The sequence below is a fragment of the Euphorbia lathyris genome, chromosome 1, assembly GCF_963576675.1.
Source record: "Euphorbia lathyris chromosome 1, ddEupLath1.1, whole genome shotgun sequence".
Classification (NCBI taxonomy): Eukaryota; Viridiplantae; Streptophyta; class Magnoliopsida; order Malpighiales; family Euphorbiaceae; genus Euphorbia; species Euphorbia lathyris.
The window spans coordinates 90,375,786-90,402,591 of record NC_088910.1 but is presented as its reverse complement, the minus strand read 5'-3'; the positions used below and the strand labels follow the sequence as shown (position 1 = coordinate 90,402,591).

Below are 26,806 nucleotides of genomic sequence, written 5' to 3'. Positions count from 1 at the left end.
ACATGGTCAATGACAGGGGGTTAATAGAGGTGGGATCTTGTCCAACATTTACTACCTCAATATTGCATTAATTTGTTGGTGGCAACTCTTCCTTGTAACCCTTCGCAACACACTGATCAATGTTATTGAATTGGAACTAGTTATAGCCGCTTTTCAGTCAAGTATGTCTATGTTCTTATTCGTGAGGAAGGTCTTGCTTATGTGCTTAGAGGTTAGGAGCGTATTTGGAAATGGCATGGGTCTCAGAGAATCTGTAGCTTCCTTTGACTGGTTATGAAAGGTAAGCTCCTTACAAACCTGGAGAGAAAGATGAGACATCTTGATATGGTGGGACTCTACCCTATTTGCTCCGTTTTGAGGAATTTCCTTTGGAGCATCCAATTTGGCTTCAAACCCTTTCCTAGAATGATCTTGGGGTCTTTATTGCATTGAATGAGGCTAATTACTTTTATGACAACCTGAGGCCAGGAAAGCGGTTCTCCTATAATGGTATCTTGTTTTGCGATTACTTATTGGCACTTATGGAAAAATAAGAATCTTTTTGTGTTCCAACAGTCTAAGAGATCTATTATGGAGATTGTGCAGAGCATTAAAGTGATTATTATTAATCAGGCTTTTTCGAGAGATCTAGCTACGCATAAACCCATTAGAAAAAGAGGTTTTAGTTGGGTGGAGTCCTCCAAGTTCCCTTTAGATCAAGCTCAATACAATTGGTGCTGTTAAAATGAGCTCTTTCTTATTTGCAACTGGCGGCCTATCTACGATTGCAAAGGTGACCGGTTCAAGGTTTTTATGAGAATATGGAAGTCTAATTAGTGATTAAGGCGAGGTTATGAGGTCATCTGGAAGGCCTGAGACTTGTTTTGTATCTGGATTACAAAAAAGTCCTTTTGGAAGTTGATAGCAAAATCTCTATCGATCTTATTTCTCGGCACCTTATTCCTCCTAACGAGATCGCTTCTTTACTGGCAGCCATTATATAACTTATTGGTAGGGAGTGGAAGATCTCTCTTCACCACACCTATAGAAAAAGAAATAAAGCCGCCTCAAAACTTAATAAAGACTTTGGAGCAAAAGCGCATGGGCATCTCCATGCCCTATTTTTGTGTCTTGTAGCCTTGTACCGCACCTTTGCTTATATAAAAAAAAAAGATTGTACATCAAAAATGATCGCACGAAACATAATTCACCAAAATATTTATTCACTCGTGATCTTCAAAAGAAAGGTCAAATAGATATCATAAAATTCGTTCACCAAAATCATTACTCACTACAATATTTAAAAATTTTAGATACAGTATTGGAATGTACAGACTTAATTATGTACAATGATATGATTTAGCCATGATTTTATCCTATTAAATTTTACTGAAGGTTTTTAATGAAACAGTTCGCCATATATATATATATATCATAAATATTATGTTGTCTTTTGCTTTTTCCTTTTCTTTTTATCATATTACGTTTCTCCTAGTAAGATTTTAATGAAAAAAGAAGAAGATTTGTCTCACATTCGCATATAATGCATATATGGCTCTTTAACACTATCTACAACTTTTCTTCAAAAAAAAAAAAAAACACTATCTACAACTTAATAACCATTATAACTCCACATATCCCTCGAGTTCAGAGCTGAGTATAAGAAATTTAAAGTTTACAAGACTGAAAAGTTTTACAGCACTCTGTCACTATTGATTTGATAACTTTCTCAGATCTATTTAGTATTTACTGAAATATTCATTTGAAGTCATAAATATAATCTAAATTTGGAACACAAAAAACATCACAATGACCTCCATAACCTACTAATGCAAATTTCAGAGTGACATCCAATGCAAAGGCCCAAATAAGCTGAGTACTGCACAGGAAGGACAAAATCATCATCAACAACTGTATACCCAACCAAATAAACCATTCCTAATTTTGTTTAAAACACCATTCAATTTATTTTCCTGTCAAGGAAAAAATCATATATCATAAATTAAATACATGCTCATTACAAAAAATGCAGAACAGGGTCCTTTCCATGTTCAACCATGTTTCTATTGATATGAAAGTTTAGCCAAAAGTCAGAAAAAGCAGCAACTCTGTTCTCTTTTTCAAAAGCAGATTAAAACCAAGACAATGTCATTGGTAATAAGAATAGAACTTTAGTTACTATCAAAAACACCAAAAATACAGAATGACAAAATCTAATATTTTGGCAAAAAGATACCTAAATGCAAAGGGGGAAAAGGAAAAAGAAAAAAGAAAAAAGAAAAAAGAAAGACAAACCATTCAATATATATTTACAGGTAGAACATAGTCTTCCAAAATTCATATAATCACTATTAGTTCTTGATAACAGGATAACCTCGGTGAGAGGTGAGAAACGGCAATGACATAATTCAACTCAATCCTCAACAACCTTCATCCCAGCTGTGACAATATTAAAATCCAAAACAACCATTTAAGAGAGAAGAAGGTATAAAAAAGAGCTATAAAAGACAAATTACAAATATGTTTGTCTGGTTGAATTTTCTATCTCTTGCATTTCATATATAAAACTAATGTTCTCAAGCATTATAGCTTAAACAGTAGTTATACTCAACCTAAATACCCAAGAAGCAAAAAGTTAAGTCGATGGTAGGAACTCAATCTGCAGGCATATTGTAGCCATACTTTCATAGACGGAACCATAAAATAAACTCACCTTACAAAGCCATACTAGGCATAGCTTGCCTCCATTTGTTGAGTTTCAAACTGGAAATGCAGAAATTCGGCATCAAAACACAATATTATAGAGACACAAACAAGACATAATCAAGAACCACAAGATACAGAGTATGGAAACATAAGACTCAACCTGTAAAAGAATGCTTTTTGAGAAAATGGCTGTTATTGAGATCATGTACATAAGCTACACATATAAAATTATAATTGAAGTTAAACTTGACATGTTTCTCAATATATTAATGATTTTATCCACAATTCAGATATGATTAATGGTTTCATTTCCCACAAATTCACCCACCAATTTGCACTTTTTATGTGAATTCTATTCATTAAGGCCTTTGAAAGTTAAGGCGAACAAATATACATAAGAAAGCAAATTCCATGGTTAGAAATTTCAATCAAGGATAATACAGAATCATTTTCACCCAAAAAACTAGACCTTAAGCAATTAGGTGAAATCAAATATACAAATAGTAAAACAATTAGAGATCAGAAAGCTCTAATCCAGCAAGCCTACATAAGATTTTAGTTTATAGACTTACAAATTGAAAAGAAATCGATCAATCAGCTCCTGAATTCAAATCGCAACCACCATTATCCTTCGAAGAACAAGCACCGTCGGATTTATGATCATGATTATGATGATCGTCGTCATCATCGCTGCAGTCCTCGTCGAAAGATTTTTCCTTGTGAAAGATGCAGCATTTTTTAGAGCTTTTCTTCTGCATAAACTCATTATCTACGGTGCCTTCTTTCCAGGTAACTTTTTTCTCCTTGCGCTTAAGTCGCAACGTTAGGGTTTGTTGTTGCTGTTGCCGGGAAGGGGTTTCAACGGTGAGGGTGGCGGATGAGGTGGCAGCGGCAGTAGGAGTGACGGAAGGCGTCGACGACGGTCTCATGGCGGAGATTCTAGCTGAGTTGAGTTGCGTTGCTTTACGCAATGAAGAATTTCTTGAACCAGAGAGGAAAACATATCACGGCTTACTGTCTGTGAAATAGGCACAAATCTGGAATTGTCCAGGAGGCCTACGGGCCAGCCCAAAGTCCACCGTCTTGGCCTTTTCGGATGACTTTCAAGATTTCCTAGTTCTAATTAGACCTGTTATTCGACTGGGTCTAATCGGATTTAACACTAAATTATCTTGTTCAAGTTCAATCCAATTCGTATTATATCTACAGTATTTCGGGTCGGACAGAAACAAGATAAAAAAAACTGATTCTTAAACTAGTCAAATCTACCTAACTAATATATATTTATATTAAAAAATTAATTAAAATTATATTAAACTATAAATATGAATAACAAAAATACAACAAATTAAATTTTAATTAATTAATTCAATAAAATTCAACACCGATAATTTTGTATAACAAAAAAAATATATTTAACAAAGTAATAAAAATAAAATGAAGGTAATAAGAAAATATAAAATATATATTATATTAGGGCAGGCCGGGTCAAGTGGAGCTCGGGTTTCTGTGACAAATCAAGCTCAATTCATTTTATGTGCGGGCTTGAACAGATTCAGATTGGATCGGACAAATTCTCAAATATGCATGTCCAAACCTAATCCATTTGGGTGGACCAGCGCACTCATGAACATGCCTAATTCTAATAGGGAATTCACCGTAATATTAGAAAGGCTTAATGTATCCATGGGCCTTGAACTATAATAAAATGAGGAAATCACAAAGAAAATCATATTTGAATTTTTTTTTTTTTTTACAATTAACCATCATCTATTTATGGCTTTTATCATATATGATATTTTCAATTTAAAATATCAGAAATTCACGTTTTTAATCATTGTTTTGTCAAACAATTATTTCATTCTTTCTTACAGGGATGTGTCTATTTATATAAAAACTGTTTATTTGACATTGTTAGAAATTTTTTTACCAGCATACAAGACTTGTAAATATTGAGTCTATTTGTGATTATCATGTCCCTAATAAAATCGCTGCTTAACCCTCTAAACTATTAAAAATTTCAAATTGCTTTCTGAAGTGATTAAAAGTTGTATCTTTTAACACTCCCTCACAAAATGACCAATCTTAAGGAAAAGCGTGGGAACACGCGCTTGACACAAATGCCACTTTGACGCCACATTGAAATTCCACTAAAAATTGGTTTTGATCGTCTAAGCTCTCTTTCTCACTCTCTTTAAAAGTTGCTGAGATTAATCTCTCTCTTTCTTTTATTCATCTCTCATCTCTCTCATTGTTCTTTCGCTCACGCTTTATCTATTCTGAACAATTTCTCTCAATAAAAAATCGTATTAATAAGATTGGTTTCATTTTTTAACCTCAAAAGCAAGACCAAAATCGAAGAGAGAAAAAGAAAGGATGGAAGAATATGGATGAATAGTTGTTAGATGGTCTAGAGAAAGACATTTGTGATTGCGATTTTGATTTTAGTATAGCAAACAATATAATCCAAGTTTTGGAAAACAAGTAAGATTTTCATATTTTTTTGTTGCATGTTTAGAAAATTTCAAAATCATATCTGATAGTGAAAAGGGTATTTTGGTTATAATATCAAAAAATTAGAGTTTTTGTATAATCGTACTCATAGTTTGACAAATGAAATTTATGCATCAGGGTTTGGCTAAGAGATTAGTTGTTACATGGGGATTAATGCATAATGGTAAATTTAATTAGTTTTACAATTTGTCTTTAATTTGTTTGTTATCAATTTATTCTATTATACGTGTGTTTAGATATAGTTAAAAAAATGGTTCATTTGCTTAATTTTCTATGTTGACAATAACTTATGGAGTCAACCTTTATCAATATACTCCTCCACCATATGAGTAAGTTAATTACTAATCCAATCCCTCGTAACATTAGTGAAGATATAGAAGTTATCCTTATGGTGGATATTAGTAAGTTATCGATACTTGAGCTGAGTTGTTTCACAAAAGACTGTGGTTATATTGAGATAACCAATTTGTTCGACAACGCATAAGTGAGTGATTTGTTTCAAGAAATATTCAGTGATTACTTTTTATTGGATTTGGCAAAGGGTTTAGAGGATGGGGGAAATGTCCATATTTTATGTAACTCATATTATAGTTGAGCCCATATTTGTAGAGCCCAATGTAGAGTCTAAGCCCAATAATGATGAAAATGATGATGCAATCCAAGAAGTTATGCGAGACCAATAATTATTCCCAAACCTAGATGATATACGTAAGGAGAATGTAAAGTAGGGGGAAACATAATGAAGAAATTCAAGACTTAACTATGAATTAGAGAATCATGTTGAACCTCAACGTTCTTTTGTACATGAAGAAGTGTGTACAAATGGTGCAAATGTAAATCTAATGGCTGCCGAAGTAGATCCAATGGTTGCATATCTAGTATATCTAGATGTAAAGGAAGATGGTGCAGTTACAAATGAAATATCAATTAAAGAGGATGGAGACGACAATATAAAGATGATGAAGAATTTTGAGAGGTTTATGCGACAATGCAAGAAGCCATTGACAACCAACCAAGTGATGTAGATGAAGAGTTGTTAGAAAGTTAGAGCATGTGTTAATCAATTAGAAAAAAGTCAAGACATAGTATGAGGAACCAAGTTCCACACCCGTCACATATACCACTAGGCCATGTAAGTATTGATCCTAGATTTGAAGATCTGAATAAAGGAAAGTCTAAATATATGAAACATTGATTGGTGGGGATGTGGACTAATATGAAAGTTTTGATCTACAGAGTTTCAGTAGTGGAGATTCAGGTCATGGTACTGAACAACAAGATGTCCGAAGTAGAAGAATGTAGAGAAAAAATGTATGTTATAATCCTAACTATCAAATTGTAAGCTGGCAACTTGGGTTAGCATTTGAAAATGTTGTTCAGTTTAGAGATATTGTTAGGAAATATGCAATATAAAAGGGAGTGAAACTGTCATTTAGACCAAACAAAAAAGATCAAAATGCAAGAATCGGAAGGGTGGCAGGCATTTGTTTGCTTGTAGGCAGAAAAGAAAAACTAATTTTATTGTGAAAAGATACCACCTAGTTCACCGTCGTGATGGGAGTAGTAGGAAAAAGACAATAAAATCTAGTTTTATTACTAAGCATTATAAAGAAAAAACTACCAGTATGTACCATGCTCTTAGAATATGGCAGATACAATAAATGGTTAAAGATGGTTTTACAATCCATGTTGGCAAGACAATTTGTATACGGGGTAAAAGGAAGATGATTAAAGAGCATATAGGTGACTATAAGGAAGAATTTTTTCTAGATTGTTTAATTACAGAGACCAACTGCTAAGCACTAACTCGTGTAGCACTTGTATCATACAGGTGAATAAAGACGATCAGCCTGGTAAGCTACTTTTTCCTATCTATGAATTGATTTGTTAAAGATAGGATTCTAGAGGGATGTTGGAAGTGTATTGGGGTAGATGGTATTTTTTAAGAGGTGTTGTCAAAGGCCAAATATCTTGTTGTTGCCAAAGATGGAAACCATCAAATGTACCCAATAACATGGGCTATTGTTCATTATGAGAACACAATGACATGATGTTGGTTATTGATAATGTTAAAGGAAGATTTAGACATGGACGATGGAGAAAATTGGACCATAATTTATTATATGCAAAAGGTAATATTTTAGTTGGTTCATTTATATCTCATTCTTTTGCTTCAGTTTGGCTTTGATTTTTTTTTATTATATTGTTTAGTTCAAGGGATTGATAAATGTTATTAAAGAGCTATTGCCAAAAATAGAGCATAATATATGTGTAAGACACATCCCTTTTAATTGGTAAAAAAGATGGAGAGTTGAAAGAAAGGGAGAAATTTTGGGCTTATGCAAGATCAACATTTAAAGTTGCATTGAAAGACAATTTGAACAAGCTAATTTTTTTTGGCATACGTATAGTAGAGGATATGTTACACTATAATAAAGAGACCTCGTGTAGAATGTATTTCAAGACACACTCAAAGTGTGATGTTGTTGGCAGCAACATGTTAGAGACATTTAATGGATAGATTTTATTTGTGAGAGACGAGACAATTATTACAATGCTTAAAGAAATATCGTTCAAATGATAAACAAAACTCACCAATTAAGGGAGTTTTCATATACATGAACATGCAATATATATCAAATGAAGGTTAAGGTTGCAATGACATGTTACAACATTGAATGAAATGGAGATTTAGGCTTGGTTGAAGGGGAATATGGACATATTTGTAGATACCCATTTTTGTCCGGGACATTTTTATGCTTTAATTGACAATATTTGAAATTTCAACAAGTTTATAAATTATATCAGAAATACAACATTGCATTCTCACGTACGATTTACCCAAGAAATGAGGCCTTTGTATACCAATTTGTTATATCTAAATATAATTACCAAGTCACATTCAAGATATAATTCTTTAGAACAAATGTATCTTCCATCTTGCCATATATGAGATTTAATGTGTTGTTTTCTAAATATAATTTTAAACCTTCGCTGTTGCAAAAGGTTTAGTTGTGTTACGAGGCATCCGTCTAGCGCTGAATTGCCCGCTGCATCATGTCATGGTGGAGAGTGACTCCCTTATTTTTATTTCTGCAATCAACAGTATTGAGCCTAACCTATGCGAGCTTGGTTTGCTGTGTGATGATATTCATGCCCTTGCTAAGTCTTTTGCTGCTGTATCCTTCAAGTTTGTTAGCAGAGAAAATAATATCACAGCACATGAACTTGCTAAATTTGCCAAATCTATTATTAATCCCAGAATATTTGTGGGGAGTGTCCCACCATCTTGTTCCTATGCTATGTATAAAGATTATGCTGTTTAAGTTTTAATGAAATTATCTCTTTCAATAAAAAAAAGTTATGTTCAAGAAATGGATATGGTTTTAAATGTGATTTTTGATAAAGTTTTACCTAAGTCATATTTAAATCATAATTTATTCTTAGAACTAATTAGTTAGGGATGAATTAATATTCAAAAAATAAATTCTACTATTAAAAAATAATAAAACATAAATAAAATAGAGTGTTGTTGTGAGGGAATTAAAATTTGTATTAACAAAATTAATCCATTTACAATTCTTTATTTTGCAGCTAAACATTTTGTCTCAAGATTCCTAAATCAAGCTTCAAGGCAAGAGTCCAAAACTCAAATTTCAACTTTCTAACCAAAATTCAAAATGGGTAGCACCATTGGTCCTCAATCCAAGAGAAAAACCCACTCTCAAGACTAAAGAGACAAATTGACATGGGAAATCTGAAAACTAAAGACACAAACCATACAGAAATTCCATTTTCAAGGCAGAAGAAACAAAAATATTCATTGAAAAGGAGCCATGCTGAAAGAGAAGCCCATGCTCAAATCAAGTTATAAATAGAGCTTTCTTTTGCTCAAGGGGGGGGGGAGCTAATTTTTGGAGGAGGAAACCAATTTTTGAGAAAGGGGATTTTTATAGAGAGAGCATATTTTAGAGTGTTTTTTTGACAGAAATTAGGAGATTGATTTCTGTAGTATTTTCATTGTGAGCTTAATCTTTTACTCTCCATCAAACTCAATATAAACCCATATTTTTTTAAATGTAGTCTTCAAGGCTTTAAGCTAAAGGTTTTTATTCCTAGTTTATAAAAACAGTGATTAAAAGCATATATTTTGCTTTTGAAATGAACTCATTTTGTAAACTTTAAATGAAAATCTATTAGTTTTCAGCCACTTTAAATACATGTTATTATTTAATGCATTTTAAATTTTTGCTACTAACATTTAGTTATCATACTAACTTTATATCTTTATTTGTATATGACTGTTTATATTCATCATTCACTAACCACTAACATTTACAAATTCTCTACTATACTAACTACTAACATTTATATCTACTAACATTTATGTTTATATGCTACTAACTATTAACATTTTATATTATTTACTAACTACTAACATTTATATTTAATCTTTACTAACTCTTTCTGTATTTATATTACAAGTTACATCCATAAAATCAAAAATTATAAACTAACATAAGTAAATAAAATTAGAATCAAACTAATTAACTTTTTCTTTTTCTACCCATTTTTACCCTCACCAGATCGGCCATCGTCTTCTTCTACTTATCAATTGTTGGGAAGTTTCCTGGACTTACAAAATGAAAAGAAGCAAGTGAATCAATGTTCTGATGTTAATAAAAATGAAAAAACTAAGTTTTAGTTTAAATGCAAGAACCGAAAATGGGGAATCTAATTTACATAAAAACATCTAAAAAAAGGGAAACAACCAGACGACGACGAAGACGACGGCAACAACCACCAACACTAGCGGAACACGATGAAGACGGCGGTCTGCTCCGGCGAGACGAGATGGAGTTAGACAACTCGAACAGTGGACCAAGGGCAGCCGTTAGACGGCGGACCAAGGAACAAAAGCCATAACTGCCGATGAGACCGTGACGACAGGCAGACGAGCAAGACCAACAAACGACGGTTCACTTAGCAAGGAGAACGAACGACGGTTCATGAACAAGACAAAGCAGAGCGGAGGGTGAATAGATGGAGCAGATGGAGGTCGCAAACGGCGGCCGGTCAGGTGAGAAGCTGTTGCCGTAAACCTTTTGAGAATAAGAAAGTCGCAGTAGAGAAAGAAGATGGTGGCTGTTTAAGTGTTAAATTAGGTTTAAAATGTATTTATATGGGAAGTTAAGGTAGGGTAAATTGTGGTCATCTGTTTAATTTTGATATTCCTGAATTAGGATCAGGAAAGGTCTTGCTTTTTTTAAAATCAATTTTGGGCCAAGTCCGATTAAAATGGTTAGTTAGCTTAATCTAATTCTCATTGGTTTAACTTAATTTCTATTAACCTTTTATTGTTAGACTAATTATAGTTCCCTTTTAATACTAATAAATTTCTTTTATAATTAATAAATGCTTTTTAATAAATTAACTTAGGTCATATAAATTATTCATTGACTTATTTCTAATCCAATGTATAAGGTTATGTTATAATCGTATACACGGTTATCAAAGTCATTTTTACAATTTATAAATATTATAATACGACATTATGTTCTTGATATCTTTCGATTAATGAATCCGCTACATGTGGTTATGTGATAATTACGTGAATGGTTCACGAGTATTATTCCCGCTGATGATATTCACAAAATATACCCTTGCGATAATTTCATTTTTAAGCTCTCTGTACAAGGTTATGTGATAACCGTGTATAAAGTTACGAAACTTAAAACGCGATGGAAATTGTTAAACGAACTCAAAGAGTCATCTCAGAATTAAAAGCGACGCGTAAGGTTATATGATAATTCGTACGCAATTAAAATTCGAGCGAGATAGCCAATGTCATCGTGCATTGAAAACTCCTCATCCATGTTATGACCCATATCCATTCCCAAATCCATGATACTTCATAAACAACGATGAAAGGCTTGGAACCTAGTCAACAATCAAAGCAATATCAAACACGAACACGTAAAACAAGCATGCAGAAGTACAACAGTACCGATTTATCGGGCGGGGTAGGGTGAGATTATTTCTCTTCCCTACACGTAATCGGAAACCGAACTTAGAATCATCGCAGACCATTGCCTTATCCGAACTTACCCGAATGGGTCAATTCGGAATCAAATCGGTGTCCAATCAGACCGCCAAACTGATTGGTGGCGACTCAAAAACCCTTGAATAGTCTCCCTAGAGGGATTGTCCATCACCGTTAATAAACCAGTAGAGCGGAAGCCACATGGAAGAAAAACAGTTCGCGATCCGCGGGCACGGGCACGACAGCTGGCTACTCTGCTGGGGACATTGCTCTCCCGGCTGTGTATGTATTTCTAACTGCTTGTACTATGTGTTTACATTGCTTTATTACATTTGCTTGTTCCTCACATGTCATGCGAGCCACACTATCACACTCGCACCCAAAGGTCATGTTATGATCTACTCTTTCTAGGATCTAGGTAGAGGCAAAGTATGGTCCGCCTCTCGGTGTTGCCGAGGTTGGGGTCCTGAAACGCACTCAACTCAAATTGGACTTCCCTATTCAGCAATGATGGGGTTAAGGATTTGTGACCCGAACCATGACTTTCCTACCTTTAGAAATAGATCCAAGAGCTACCCAATAGAAGCTAGCCCTTTTTGTGCAGGTTAACCCTTTAAGGCGTGCATTATAATAAAAAGTTGCTTTGTAATCTGATTAATGTATATGTGATTACACCTAACAGTTTATACTTGTGTTGTTGTCTAACATAACATGATTTTCTCATGAAAGATTATGAAAATAATAAATAGGTTATCCTTGAAAAGTCTAGGACGTTAAAGAATGTCTATTTTATTGAAGACTTTGTTTTAAGCATGAAATGAATCACCTTTCAGATGCCAGAAGTGATTCCTCTTTTGTCGAAAGATATTCTTCGAAATGGAATGAACCTTCTAAGGATAATTCAGTTGTTATAATCATAATTTAAATATGAAGATTTTGTCATTTATTTGCCACTAAAAAATAAAAATAAAAAGCTTTAAAATGGAATATGATTTCTTGGCACTAATGCTTTGTTTTCTCTCTTATACCCATTATCGAATAAAAATATAAATATGGATATTCGATATTTTCTCACGGTGTCTTCTTCAAGCAAAATAGAAATCTTGAATAAAAAAACAACAACAATGAAAAGTTGATTTCGCAAAAATAGATTGATTAACTCATCAATGGGATAAGATAATACGATGAATATGCTTGAAGAAAGAGATAATTATTGAAGACTTATATTTATATTTTGTTTCGATACTGTGTACGAAGAGTGTCTAAGAAAGCATTTCTTGCCTAGTGAGATTGTATTTTGATAGCATCATATCACGTCATTACATACATTGTATCATGTCATCAGTATGTGTGTGTCCACCATATGTGTTTATCATGCATCTTGTAGCATCATGTATTCTCGCACGCTCCATGCCGCAAGATACGTCTTCTCATTTTATGCCATTCTTCCATGTACATTCTTGTTGCATGTCATATCATTATGTCAATGTATGTCTAGGCCACATGACATCATATATCATGATTTGTGTCACCACACATATATGAACACCCCCGTGTCAATCATTTTATATCATGAAAACAATCATTCAACATTACCATAGTTTTTTTAGTCTGTACACCACTATGGTTGTGCGACCTCCTTTTTTCACATGTCAGTTAGTGTCATTCATTATCATGCATAAGCTTTTATAATGATTTTTTTCATAACCGTAACATTTTCATACATGACATGGTCAAATGTGACCTAGTTTCACACAACATGCATTTCGTGTGTTACATTTCATTCTTCGTTTTAATGAGAGCAAAATGCTAGGGACCTTTAAAAAAAAGCTTTCAACATCTCATGCATTTGCATTGTTTTTCTAAAACGAAAATAAAAAATAAAAAGCACATTTAAAAAAAATAAAAAAAATTGTCTGTTTGGCTTATTCAAGAAATAATCCAAAAAAAAAAAGAAAAAAGGAAAAATAATTAGAGATCATGAATCATCAAAAAAAAGTCAGGGGATCCTACTTTGGTGCCTCACGCAAAATTATTCAATAAATTGCTTCAGAATTATCAGAACATTCTGAACCTCTAGGACTACCTTGCTCGAAGCGGTATAATCCTAAATGCCCGATGCGCATACCATTCACGAGTTATTGGACATTCAAGAAAGTTGAACTTTGATTGAACAAAGGATGTATCACGGAGCATCATCTTAAATCCTGTCGAAGGTTTAAGAAAGGCGCATTCATTTCAAATATCATTAGGATCATGATTATTTAATAAAATGCATGTTATCATTTTCATTATATTCATACCCCATACTAAATTCTTCCTTTCATTCACTCTCAAACATATCGTTCATCAATAGGTAATGAAACCATTTTGAAATGTGATAATGATAAAGGTAGAATTTCCATTGATCTTCACGCACTTGAGAGATGTTTGAGTTGAGGTTTGAAAAAAAAGAAAAAATGAGAGAAAAGAAAAAGAAATAGAAGTTTGATCCTATCATCAATGAGATCAATGAAGACCACATGATAGATGTCTTGCAATTAATTTGTCATTTTCTAGGAAAATTGTCTTGATTAAGTCAAAATTTAAAATCATTTGATTATTCCTCGAAGCGAAATATCAGACTACTCATGATTAAGGAAATGATTAAGGCCTTCTTTGGATCGTACATTCAGCCTTTAACCTACCTTTTTCAATATACTCCTTTGTTCACCCCTTTGAGCCATAGACATTTTCTTTCATATCACCAATTTTCCCTTTTTCCATGAAAAAGAAACCAATTGATTGAAGAATGATCAAAATTCAACAAAGCGTCAATGTTCCCTCAATTTGTCAAGATGTTACAACATGAAGAAAGCAGTTGAACTCTTTAAAAAAAAGTACCTGCTAGATTGATAACCCGTAAGGGCGATCTAGGTAAAAGTTGGGGCAAATAAAAAGAAAAAGAGCTCGCTGGATTGCAACCCGCAAGGGCGATCTAGGCAAATAAAAAGAAAAGAGCCCGCTAGATTGAAAACCCGCAAGGGCAATCTAGGCAAAAGTTAGGGCAAATAAAAAGAAAAAAGAGTCTGCTAGATTAACATTCTCAAAAAGAAATCTAGGCAAAGGAAAAGGCAAGCAATAAAAGTCAATCGCGTGAAACTGAAAGTCGATTGAGGGAAAAATCATCCAAGATAGTAGTTTCCTTTTGACAAACAAAGGAATTCTCAAAATCAATTAGTTTGCTGATTCTTCTAAACCCTTTTCCATCATTATTACCTTCAACCCTTGAAAACCTAAAAAGACCTTTCGATCCTTAGTCATGATGTTAGTCTATATTAGCAGAGAGGAATAAGAAAATTATGCATATGACAATTTGCATTTCAAATTTGACTTGATCTGGACAATCTACCCAGAATAGGGAGCTATGATTCAAGCATATATATGGAGTTGTGACAAGCAACATCTTCTCATTAGACGATCAAAAGTAGCTCATCTCCTTATTCAAATAAGAGTTTGGAAAAAATGAAAAAAAAAACAGAAAATAGAAAAAAAAACCCTCAAGACTTTGTGCAAAAACTTCAACAATAGCACTTCACAAGCAAAATATCAGAAGCATTAGAGGCAACAAGATTGATCTCCTTAGCACCAACAAAAACTCATTCATGTCGAGCTGGAATAAGTAGACAATTACAGAAAAAGTGAAACTGGGGGCAATCACAGAAATGCCGCTAATAGAAGATAGTGAATTCATCAAACATGAGTCGGGGCAATCGAGACGATGTCACCAATAAAGACGAGAGTTGGAAGAATATCACGTCGAGACACATGGAGCAATAGAAATCTTCTTGATCATTTAAACTTTTTGATGGTTTCATTATCTAAACCATTCTTCCCAAAAAAAAATTGAACAAAAAAATGAAAAACACAATTCATACCAACATTCATCTTTCCCTCATAAACCTTGCTTTGAAAACGGTTTTATGCATTTGTTAAAGAGTCATGATCTTCGAAAATGTGTGAAATGAATGGTTGACTTTTCTGGAATCACAGTCCCTCACAAAAAAATGGGACATTGATGCACCACTTCAAATCATTCTTCATCTGGAATCTTGCTAGGAGGAAACATGGCTAATTTCCTTGGCACCAGATCCATCAAACAAAGGTACCAGTAGTGCCTAAATTGAAAAAACAACATTGGGGGTAGGATACCTTCACGTGATATGTTCGAAGAGATGAAATGGTTCGATACACACATGTTATAAGGAACCATAATCTTCAAGAGCAGGGAGATTCAGAGCATCCTCAAAAACAACAAGGAGTTAGAGGAACAAACTCGAGAATAAGTCAAAGGAAACCTGAAGCAATCGAGACCTTTAACCACATGAAGTCAAGATCCCAAGGAGTAGCGATGATCTCTTTTGGATTGTGCATTTTAAATGAGCCAAACAGACAAGAAAGCCATTCTTAAAAATACATAACATCTTTCATGGTGTTTTCAATAAAGGTTTTTAAACCACCCAAAAAATCATGATACCCTTTTCTGCACTGAAAGCTCCAATTTTCTCAAAGTTCATTTGCGAAAGTTCTCACTAAACTTATAGTAGCAAGACATATCACATTTACGCATCATTAAAAGCATGCATTCATAAATCATTACATGTGTCTTTCATGTGTGTAAATACATTTTGTCCTGCATAGCCATCGAGTTATTTTGCAGGAAAGCAATAAAAATCCTGAAGAGCGATCAACAATATCGTCTCAGCCAAGAGCAAATGCAAAAAAGTGGATAGGGAATGCCCGTTTGGAGAATCACCTATTCACATCATTTTAATATCAATGGCAGAAGAGTCTACAAATCCAGTTCAAAACCAACGGAGGATGCCCGTAAAAGTCATTCCAAACAAACAGAGGATGCCCGTAAACGTCATTCAAAACATGAAGGAAATTAAGGCTAAGGTATAGCAGCGGAAATATAAAATTTTAGCCTACTTCCTTTTAACCATAGGATCCGTTAATCGTTATTTCATATAAAGAGGGATAAGAAGAAATACCTTTTGAAGAACAATCTACCGTTGTTAAAGAAGCGCCCATAATTCTTCTCCGAGTTCCCAAGCACGAAGTATAACACGGTGAGGTTAAGTTAGAATCAACCGTATGAGATGCAACCAAAATAGATTGCCTCTAATTAACCAACACAAGATCAAAGATAAAGAAAGATAGATGAAATTAATCGATCGATGGAAGCCGTATAAATTCTTGTCCACGAACTAGGGGATGCGAATTCACTTTCTCTCTCTAATTGTATGTTTCGAAAATCACAATGAGGGGAGGGGTTAGGCTTAGTCGAAATTCATGTAGTAGGGGGGTATATATAATAACTTGTATCTAAACCCTAGTTAGATAGGAATAGGTTACTTAATAGGAATTCAATTCGGAATAGGATTCCCAATTATTATCTTATAATACATCTAATATATCTAGGATAATAATAAATAACCTAATTGGATAATAATAGGAGTATATTAATCTAATTAAAACTCCTAACTTAATTATCTCTTAATTAATTTAATTCATAAACCTAATCAAATTAGGATTAATGGAATTAAAATAATTCCTTATTTATTATATATAAATTTCGGCCCCCTCTATTTAAATGGGCCTTACTGGGCTCAATTGGGCTTCCATCTATTAATGACATCCATCTCTCTTTTTGTTCCAAGTCTTATGTGTGATCCATTAGGTTCTTACTACTTCTGGCCGTATGCAACTATTAAATTAATTTCTTCAAGAATTATATTTAATCCTTGCATAACGGAATGATGTACTGAGTATGTTATTGACAAGTCTGTAATCATTCCCCCAGAGTCCGTTAAGAAGACATGTTGATTCTGTCGTTAACCCTTCCGTATTAGTTACAGTATAATTCGATCCTTTATCAACTACATCCTTGAACTGAATCTTATGACTATGGGTGATGTCAAGTCACATATAGCGAGACGTTCATTTTACTTGTATAGGCCGAGTCAACTCAAATAGATAGGTTAAGTGAAATCTGTATTTCTTACTCTTAAGCTATCACCTTGCAAGGATTTAGAGTCGAGTCTTCCACAAGCGATCCTTGGATGTATCTCCCATTAATCGGGAGTGATAAATGCTCAATCCAATGTATAACTACCCTAACATTACCTCCTGTGACACCCAACCTTTGCAGTTCACACCCCAGAGTCATCTCTGTTAAGGATCGTGGGACCGCAGGATCAAAGTCTCACATTCAGTAATTCAGGATGACCAATTAACATTCCTTTGAGTCTGAGGATTAGTTATACCTATTAATACCAATGAGATGAACAGGAGACAAGGATGAATCTACCCATCCTGTTATCTCAAATTGGATCCCCAATCCTAATGAACGACGTTTCATCGGATCTATGTAACTGTCCAGATATCTATATATATGAAGCTTGTGAGATCAGCTTTCTGTCGGACAGAAGACATTGTTACATACAAGTCTCAACAGTGATATATCAATCCTAAACATATCACTTGACTTGGGGTGGTTTTAAGTTTATTATAAAGTTTTGTCTCACTTCATGCTTGTATGAACACTTTATAATCACTTTAAACAAACTTACGGATTTCCTTTTATTAGACTTTATTTAGTGCTTAAAAGGGATTGCCTTTATATATAGTTATAAAACATATATCTCATTAAAACAAATGATATAAAGAACAATTCATTTACATTAAGTTTGTATCCTGCAACAATTGTCTATAGGACACTAAACCCCAACATACTCCCACTTGGACTAAAGCCAATTGTTTCTCAAACTTATCCCAGTAGAAGTTAAATGACGATCATGTACTTTCTGGCTTAAAGGCTTTGTCAACGGATCTGCAACGTTGTCCTCTGTAGGTACTCTTTCTATTCTCACATCTCCTCTAGGCACAATCTCTCTTATGATGTGGTATCGCTTTAGGTAGTGCTTGGATGCATTATGAGACCGTGGTTCCTTTGCTTGCGCAATGGCTCCATTGTTATCACAATACAAAGTAATGGGATTGACAATGTCAGGCACCACACCTAGTTCTGTAATGAACTTTCTAATCCAAACTGCTTCCTTTGCTGCTTCCGCAGCAGCGATGTACTCTGACTCGGTCGTAGAGAAAGCTACGCTTCCCTGCTTGGAACTTTTCCAACTGACCGCGGCCCCATTCAAGATAAACAGGTATCCTGATTGGGATTTAAAATCATTCTCATTTGTGAGATGACTAGCGTCTGAAAATCCTTCAATTTTCAGATCTCCTTCTCCGTACACTAGGAACATATCTTTAGTCCTTCTCAAGTACTTAAGAATGTTCTTGATGGCAATCCAATGCTCGTCTCCCGGATTCCCTTGGTAACGACTCGTTACAGATAATGCGAACGCTACGTCAGGTCTAGTGCATAGCATAGCATACATAATCGAACCGATCACGCTGGCGTACGGGACTACAGCCATGTGTCGTTTGTCATCATCAGTTTTAGGACATTGATGATTGTTTAACTTTACTCCATGTAGCAAGGGTAAGTTACCTCGTTTCGATTCAAGCATGCTAAACCGATTTAGCACCTTTTCAATGTATGTAGCCTGTGAAAGACCAAGCAGTCTTCTCGAACTATCTCTATAGATCTTTATACTAAGTATATAAGCTGCTTCACCAAGGTCTTTCATTGAGAAGTTACCGGATAACCATACTTTTACCGACTGTAATAGAGCAATGTCATTTCCCATCAACAGTATATCATCCACAAATAGTATGAGAAATGCTATAGAGCTCCCACTTGCTTTCTTGTAAATGCAAGCTTCTTCGCAATTTTGTTCGAAACCAAATTGTTTTATGGTTTCGTCAAAACGCTTGTTCCAGCTTCTAGATGCTTGCTTGAGTCCATAAATGGATCTCTGAAGTTTGCAAACTTTATTTGCATCCTTTGATATGAAACCTTCAGGCTGTATCATGTATACATCCTCAAGCAGGTTTCCATTTAGGAAAGCTGTTTTCACATCCATTTGCCAAATCTCATAATCGTAGTGAGCGGCAATAGCAAGCATGATTCTGATTGATTTGGACATAGCAACAGGAGAGAAGGTTTCGTCATAATCAACACCTTGTTTCTGACGATATCCTTTCGCTACCAGCCTAGCCTTGTAGGTGCTAACCTTTCCATCCATGTCAGTCTTCTTTTTGAAGATCCACCTGCACCCAATGGGAATTATCCCTTCGGGTGGATCAACCAAAGTCCAAACTTGGTTAGTATACATGGAATCCATTTCAGAATCCATGGCCTCAAGCCATGCTTTAGAATCTGGACTAGTAAGAGCCTCTTCGTAGTTTTCGGGTTCGTCGCCCAACACGGAAACCTCGTTATCATCTCCCACTAGAAAACCATATTTAACTGGGAGTTCACGAACTCTTCGTGATCTACGAATAGGTGCAACTGGAGTCTCATCTAATGGGACTTCTTCGGGTACCTCAACCGCTTCTGTTGTTTCAGTCGGTGTTTCTTCCTCTTGAACTTCGTCGAGTTCAATCACGCTTCCCTTTCGTGTTTCTTCGAGAAACTCTTTCTCTAAGAAGGTTGCGTGCTTGGATACTATTACTTTCTGATCATCTGGATGATAGAAGTAATACCCTACGGTTTCCTTGTGATATCCAATGAAGAAACATTTATCAGATTTAGAATCTAGTTTGTCGGACGCTATGCGTTTGACATACGCTGAACAACCCCATACTCTCATAAATGAGAACACGGGTTTCCTACCAACGAACAATTCATATGGTGTGGAACTAGCGGATTTAGTTGGTACTCGGTTCAGGGTGAAGAGGGCAGTTTCTAAGGCATAGCCCCAGAACGTCTTTGGAAGTAAGGCCATGCTCATCATGGATCGTACCATATCTAATAGGGTACGGTTTCTCCTCTCGGATACACCATTGTGTTGTGGTGTATAGGGAGGTGTCCATTGTGAGCATATCCCACATTCAGTTAGATAATTCAGAAAATCATCAGAAAGATATTCGCCACCTCGATCGGATCGAAGCGTCTTTATTTTCTTTCCTAATTGATTTTCTACTTCATTCTTGAAGCATTTGAACTTGTCAAAAGCTTCTGATTTGTGCCTCATCAAGTAGATGTAACCATATCGAGTATGGTCATCTATGAAGCTAATGAAGTATCTGAATCCTCCTCTTGCTTGGACTGATATAGGACCGCATACATCTGAATGAATGAGTCCTAGAGTGTCTGATACACGCTCACCTTTATTGCTAAAGGGTGTCTTTGTCATTTTACCTTTTAAACATGATTCGCATGTTTCCAATGATTCGGAATCGATTGGATCTATAAGCCCATCTGAATGTAGATTTAGCATGCGTCTCTTGTTTATATGGCCTAAACGACAATGCCACAAGTAAGTTGAATTATCTAGCTTATGTCTTTTGGTATCAATTGCAAAAGCAATAATTTTGTTATCTAACACATAAATCCCATTTTGGAAAATTCCTGAAAAGTAAAAGATCGAATCTTTATAAATATTGCAACTCTTGTCTTTTATTGAAATATGAAAACCGTCGTCAACAAGACGGCTAATAGAAATAATATTTCTAGATATTCCTAGAATATCCTTAGGCTGCATCCGGTATCAAATACCAAAAGATTCAGACTGTGAAATTTCAATATAAAACATACCAGATGTTGAAGTCCCGACTTCTTCCCCTTTTGAGGAAGGCTAGGTACACCAACAGTTTCTTTTCCAATGCCCGTCTTCACCACAGAAGTGGCACTCTCCTTTGGGCTTCTTCACTTCCTTTCCCTTAGTTTTGTTGGGCACGGCTTACCTTTCTTCATATTGGGCTCAACTGACTTGAGCATATTTGCAAGCTCTTCAAAAGAGGTTTGCAAGTCATTCATCTGATAGTTCATAATGAAATGTGAATAACTCTCTGGGAGGGATTGAAGAATTAAGTCTATGCTTAATTCGTTATCCATCGCAAATCCAATACTAGAAAGTTTGGTAATGTAGCCAATCATCTTGACACAATGTGTCATGATAGATGTGCCCTCTTGCATCCTACTGCGATATAGCAACTTAGATATCTCGTAGCGTTCGCACCTGGTCTGTTTCCCAAACAGTTCCTTTAGGTGCATGATGATGGAACAGGCATAGTTGCCTTTGTAATTCCGATGTCATCGATGCAAGTATGATGCATCAGGCATGATCGTCATCAGCCTTGTGCTTCTGGTAAGCATCGATTTCCTCGATGGGAGCATCATCCTCAGGGATAGGGGGTATCGATGTATCAAGTACATACCCTATTTTATCGAACTTCAATACGATTTTGAGGTTACGAAACCAGTCGGTGAAGTTTGAACAATTCAATTTGTTATCGGTAAGAATGTTTTGCAGATTGGTGTTAGTCATGATTTTAAGAGTGTTTTAATTTAAAACTTGAGATGTGAGAAAGAGTAAACGTATGTCATTCATTTGCTTTAAAGTATATCAATCTAAAATTATAGGTCTTTTAGTTTATTTCAGATTGCTCCCACTATTTTGCCAAATTAATAGCCCTCCATATTAATTCGAAGAATTTCACAAATCCTTTAGTGAGCTAGGATCCTAACTCCTGAGATTTCGCCTTGAGTTTGCTCAACAAGCTAGTCTCATTTGTTAGGTAGATTCATGTAATCAATCACATCTTGAATGTGACTCCTAGAATATTGGGTTACTAACCACATTAGTAACTAATATGATATTCACATTAATCCCAACCATATTGCCCATTAGTTTATGACAACATGAGTTTGCTCATCCAATTATCATAATCTAATTTAAGTATTACCCCATATTCATGAAAGAATGACTTTCGATAATTCAGGTGTTACCATAAGACCCCGAGCTTGAGTTTGCTCAACAACCCAAAGGCCCCCAGTACTGCCGGCTGAATTATAATATTAGGGAGGGGCAACCGATTTTAATAACTTGCTTATTTACTTAACTTTTTAATGAGGGATTTTATTTAGGTCTCATAATCTAACTTAGTCTTGATTTGCTTTAGCATACATCAGACACACATACATTCACATACATTGGCGTTATGGACATATCATCTAAATTATTCCGTCGAGCCAGAGACGGAATAAAAGGGCAAACCTAAGAAAATACTAACTATTACATATTTCTCTTTAGGTCCTCCGTCTTCTCCATGGCGCCTCGAAATTACATATTAATTTCTATACTACTATAAGAAAACTTCAATTGAATTGAAGGGAATCGGATGAGAGGAGAAATTACAATAGATAGTAGAAAGGCAGGACGCGCAGGCCCTATTTCAAAAATACCAAAAGACTAAAAGAGGGTCCAAATATGTCCATAACTCCAAACATGCATAGACTCAATTAAATAAATTTAATTGGTTGATTACATAACCGGCTTATGTAATATTTAGGTTAATCACATCAACTTGTCAAATTAACTTTCATCCAATTTTACTTCTAATCGTTTTGTATCTTTATATTAATCCTTAGATTAATATAACCATATAAAACGTCGATTATGCATGTCCCAATTATTTTGATTTCAATTCATTTAACACTTTGATTTACAACTTGGTAAAAACAAACTTTTAAATGAATTTTCATTCGATAATCAAAACAGAAAACTATTAATTTCTGAAACATATATATATATATATATATATACAAATTGTTTTCAAGCCGATTTTAACAATTAAAATCAAGTGGGATTCGGGCCGGGGCCGCGCGACAGCGGCTGGTCGCGTCGTGAGGCGCGACCCAAGCCGCTGTCATATTTTTTTTTAACATATATATATATATATATATCAGATTTTAAAACGGTTTTAAAAACGATTTTCAGAAATAGGAAAAACTACAATAGATTTCCGTTTTATCTTTTAGAATTAATAAAACTAATTTTATTAACCTAACTATAAAACTAATAGATTTTGTTATAATGATTATCAACCGAATTAATTAGGAACATATGCGTAATCTATTTTAATTAACAATTAACTAAAATTTATTTATCTTTAGAATTAATTAATCAAACTATTTGTTAATTAATTCTAACCATAAATATTTATTCAATTCTATTGAAAAACTTCTAAATTTTCATATATGAAATAACGGATTTAACGATGGCTCTGATACCACTGAAGGAAATTAAGGCTAAGGTATAGCAGCGGAAATATAAAATTTTAGCCTACTTCCTTTTAACCATAGGATCCGTTAATCGTTATTTCATATAAAGAGGGATAAGAAGAAATACCTTTTGAAGAACAATCTACCGTTGTTAAAGAAGCGCCCACAATTCTTCTCCGAGTTCCCAAGCACGAAGTATAACACGGTGAGGTTAAGTTAGAATCAACCGTATGAGATGCAACCAAAATAGATTGCCTCTAATTAACCAATACAAGATCAAAGAGAAAGAAAGATAGATGAAATTAATCGATCGATGGAAGCCGTATGAATTCTTGTCCACGAACTAGGGGATGCGAATTCACTTTCTCTCTCTAATTGTATGTTTCGAAAATCACAATGAGGGGAGGGGTTAGACTTAGTCGAAATTCATGTAGTAGGGGGGTATATATAATAACTTGTATCTAAACCCTAGTTAGATAGGAATAGGTTACTTAATAGGAATTCAATTCGGAATAGGATTCCCAATTATTATCTTATAATACATCTAATATATCTAGGATAATAATAAATAACCTAATTGGATAATAATAGGAGTATATTAATCTAATTAAAACTCCTAACTTAATTATCTCTTAATTAATTTAATTCATAAACCTAATCAAATTAGGATTAATGGAATTAAAATAATTCCTTATTTATTATATATAAATTTCGGCCCCCTCTATTTAAATGGGCCTTACTGGGCTCAATTGGGCTTCCATCTATTAATGACATCCATCTCTCTTTTTGTTCCAAGTCTTATGTGTGATCCATTAGGTTCTTACTACTTCTGGCCGTATGCAACTATTAAATTAATTTCTTCAAGAATTATATTTATGTTGGTGTGCCCTAGTTCATAGGCATTGGTTCTTATAAAATGTATTTATGTCACATTAATAAAGGCATTAATCTAGTTCATTTATATCTTGTGCTATAATATGAATAGAGAATCCATTGATTGATAATCATAAAACCATATCCCAAGTCTATTCTATCATGGGAATGATTAGGACCACAGACTTGTATATTCGATGACTGTATGGTAGCAATTGATACTAGCCATAGCACTTGATAAGTCAGTTGTGAATATGGGTACATGTTGTATACATGTGACTGGATCGATCCGCCCGAGAAAACTACATGGTGGTTGTGTCATTAGTTTTCTCAAGTAGGTCTCTAACTGTCTTCAGACTAGATTTCATTATAATATCAATATGGGAGCCGGTTCACTTTGACATACGCCTAACAGGTCTGTAACAGGATGCCAAATACGGGTATGATTGGGTGAATAGGTGAACACATTAGTATTGATAGTGAAGTGATGGAATTACCACTCACATAACAGTGAGATGATATCACAGGCCACTTGATAAGTGAGATTGATAAGTGTGTGGCCACACCCTGATAAGTAGTTTACTTATCTGATTTATTAATCTACTTAAGATCAAGAAATATCATAAACATCAGAGAGGATGACAGCCGCCATGCCTCTAGTTTATAATATCGATATCAAATGGTAAAAGACGTTAAGAGATAACTACATGGTCTCTGCATCTTTAGACTGCTGAAACTCTGTCTTAGTTAGGGGCAGTAATGGTTTGCTAGAACCCACTTACTGTCTGTGAGCCATAAACCCACTGCTAGCTAAGGACAGTCCCATAGGATCGTGCACATCGAACATTTGAGTTAGAACTTATAGAACGGTACATTGGAGAGATAGAATTAATTAATTGATTGACAGTAAAATGTCAAGATAATTAATTGGTGGTTAATTAATTGATTAATTGATACTGTGTATCAAGGTAATTAATTAATGGTCTTAAGTGTTGAGTATTTAATTGATTAATTAGTTTGCGCGATGTAATTAGTTAATTTGTAAATTAATGAAATTGCATTCGGTGAATAATTAATTAGATCAATACGTTAATTTATTAATTAGTGTTATTCATTTAATTGGGGTAATTAAATTTAATCTAATTATAATTAATTGCATAGAATAAATATTATTGATATTTATTTATGTAATTAGATTAGGATTAGATTAGTTTTGTAATTAACCAATTAACCCTAAACCAATTAGGTTTAGGAATACACTATATATATAAATTAAAACACAAAACCCTAATTAACCAAGATACAATTTCGGCCACCATACATTCAACAATGATTTTCGCCAGAATTCATACAAATGAGATAGTGGGTTTGTAACACCCTGGTCCAATACCATGTAGATATTGTCCGCTCTGGCCCAATTCCAACACATTGGGCCTCACGGCTTTTAAAACGCGTCTACATGTATTGGATTCACATCTTACTAATAAGCCCCAATCACTCCCTCTCCATTTTCGATGTGGGATTCAGTTCATTCCTGCCCCCATCGCCATCCCTTAGGGCCGCTCCTTGCTCAGGCCTTCTACCCCGGCGCCACCCACTCCGGACCGGGTCGTTACAGGCCCACCAGCTTCCGCCTGGTTCATCCCCGAACCACACATCGTGCGTGGAGAGTCGGCTCTAATACCAATTGTAACACCCTGATCCAATACCATGTAGATATTGTCCGCTCTGGCCCAAATCCAACACCTTGGGCCGCACGGTTTTAAAACGCGTCTGCATGTATTGGATTCACATCTTACTAATAAGCCCCAATCACTCCCTCTCCATTTCCGATGTGGGATTCAGTTCATTCCTGCCCCCATCGCCATCCCTTAGGGCCGCTCCTTGCTCAGGCCTTCTTACCCCGGCGCCACCCACTCCGGACCGGGTCGTTACAGGCCCACCAGCTTCCGCCTGGTTCGTCCCCGAACCACACATCGTACGTGGAGAGTCGGCTCTGATACCAATTGTAACACCCTGGTCCAATACCATGTAGATATTGTCCGCTCTGGCCCAATTCCAACACATTGGGTCTCACGGCTTTTAAAACGCGTCTACATATATTGGATTCACATCTTACTAATAAGCCCCAATCACTCCCTCTCCATTTCCGATGTGGGATTCAGTTCATTCCTGCCCCCATCGCCATCCCTTAGGGCCGCTCCTTGCTCAGGCCTTCTACCCCGGCGCCACCCACTCCGGACCGGGTCGTTACAGGGTTTTTTTTGCAAAGTTCCTTTTCTCTCCAGTTCTTCTTCGTTCTTCGGCTAGCACCGGTTCTGGCTCAATAGTTGTTCGTGCACCTGACTACGGAGGTCTTACTACTTTGTGGATTCTTCAGCCGTCTCTAGAAGAGACAGTCCGGGTAAGTTTTTATCCCTAAAAAGGATCTAAAAGGTTTTATTCAATCAATGGTTAACGGACAAAGATCAAACTAAAGGGATTAGAAATAAATTTTAAACCGCAATTCCGCTGCG

General features: G+C 35.1%; 1 protein-coding gene across 5 annotated transcripts; it reads right to left on the bottom strand.

Moving 5' to 3' along the window:
- Positions 1-1,585: 1,585 nt before the first annotated feature.
- On the bottom strand, positions 1,586-3,704 carry LOC136206258 (protein phosphatase 1 regulatory subunit INH3). Of its 5 annotated transcripts, XR_010676236.1 has the most exons (4): positions 3,258-3,698; positions 2,693-2,742; positions 2,275-2,418; positions 1,586-1,858 (listed from the first exon to the last, which is right to left on the bottom strand). XR_010676236.1 is itself a non-coding variant. In XM_065997254.1 (2 exons), the coding sequence occupies exon 1, from the start codon at positions 3,612-3,614 to the stop codon at positions 3,276-3,278; it is 339 nt and encodes a 112-aa protein (XP_065853326.1). In that variant the 5' UTR covers positions 3,615-3,703; the 3' UTR covers positions 1,586-1,858; positions 3,258-3,275. The 5 variants fall into 5 exon arrangements, 2 of the variants coding, with proteins under 2 accessions (XP_065853326.1, XP_065853335.1); XR_010676233.1 differs by lacking the exon at positions 2,275-2,418 and having other exon boundaries at positions 3,258-3,697; XR_010676234.1 differs by lacking the exon at positions 1,586-1,858 and having other exon boundaries at positions 2,111-2,418.
- Between the last annotated feature and the right edge of the window lie 23,102 nt (positions 3,705-26,806).

Excerpts from the sequence above, each read along its gene's own strand:
- LOC136206258 (XM_065997263.1), bottom strand. The coding sequence starts at position 3,614 with ATGAGACCGTCGTCGACGCCTTCCGTCACTCCTACTGCCGCTGCCACC.